Below are 1,001 nucleotides of genomic sequence, written 5' to 3'. Positions count from 1 at the left end.
GGGTCTGCACTGCCCTGGGATGTGCGGGGAGTGTCCCCAGCCGTGCCTGTCCCTGCAGGAAGATGCTGCGGCTGTGCGGGGAGGCCGAGGACAAGCTGGCGCAGGAGCTGATCCACTTCGAGCTGCAGGTGGAGCGGGACGTCATCGAGCCGCTCTTCGTGCTGGCTGAGGTGAGCCTGGGGTGCCCTGCCGTGCTCAGAGCTCTTCCTGCCCTCCCCAGCCCCCAAGAGGTTTGGGTGCCCCAGGGCTGCTCCTCTGGGGTTCTGGAGCTGGGGCTGGGCTCATTCTGGGTGGGACACACAGAGGGATCAGCTGGGCCCTGTCCCTGAGGATGTCACATGCTCAGGGATGTCACCCTGGGAGCTGCATCCTCCCCCACCCAGCCCGAAGCCCCGGGGTGTGACCGTCCCTGGACACCTCTCCAGGGCTGTCCCCTCCTCCTGTTCCCTGTGCTGCCGCAGGTGGAAATCCCAAATATCCAAAAGCAGAGGAAGCACTTGGCCAAGCTTGTGCTGGACATGGACTCCTCCAGGACGAGGTAGGAGGTGCCTTCAAGGGTTTGTAAGAAGCAAAAAATTCCCAAGGCATGGGTGGCTCCAGGAGAGAGCTCCTGGCCCCGGCACCGCAGTTCCCCTGGCACAGGGAGCCCCAGCTGTGCCTCTGGAGGCTTGAGTCCAGCTCTGCAATGAGCCACCATTTCTGCTCCTGTCTGCAGAACCCATGGATTCCTTTTCCTTGCCTGCTCCCTGCAGCAAAAGTGTATTTTTTTCTGGCAGAAGGGGTTATTTTGTACTTTTTTCCCTGTATTGGTGAGTTCTGATGCAGAGCCGGGTGCTCCTGCCCCTGCAGTGGCACCGAGGGGAGCGGGGATGACTCAGGATTGTCCCATGGCACTCTTGGGTCATCCAAGCTCCCACTCCAGAGTGTCCTGGGAGAGGTCTGAGAGCTGTCCACAGTCCCCAGCATCATGCCCAGGCCCTCCCATCCCCTTCCCCTCTCTT

General features: G+C 61.4%; 1 protein-coding gene across 1 annotated transcript in view; it reads left to right on the top strand.

Moving 5' to 3' along the window:
- Positions 1-56: 56 nt before the first annotated feature.
- ARHGAP44 (Rho GTPase activating protein 44) overlaps positions 57-1,001 on the top strand; it is a 6,862-nt gene continuing 5,917 nt past the window's right edge. The window contains exons 1-2 of the mRNA XM_031062706.1: positions 57-170; positions 462-538. Of these exons, the coding sequence (XP_030918566.1) occupies positions 63-170; positions 462-538 (185 nt within the window). The 5' untranslated portion in view covers positions 57-62. The remainder of the gene's footprint in view (positions 171-461; positions 539-1,001) is intronic.

This window comes from Geospiza fortis, unplaced genomic scaffold (genome assembly GCF_000277835.1).
Source record: "Geospiza fortis unplaced genomic scaffold, GeoFor_1.0 scaffold485, whole genome shotgun sequence".
Classification (NCBI taxonomy): Eukaryota; Metazoa; Chordata; class Aves; order Passeriformes; family Thraupidae; genus Geospiza; species Geospiza fortis.
The sequence above is the reverse complement of the archived record's forward strand: the minus strand, read 5'-3'. Positions and strand labels throughout refer to the sequence as shown.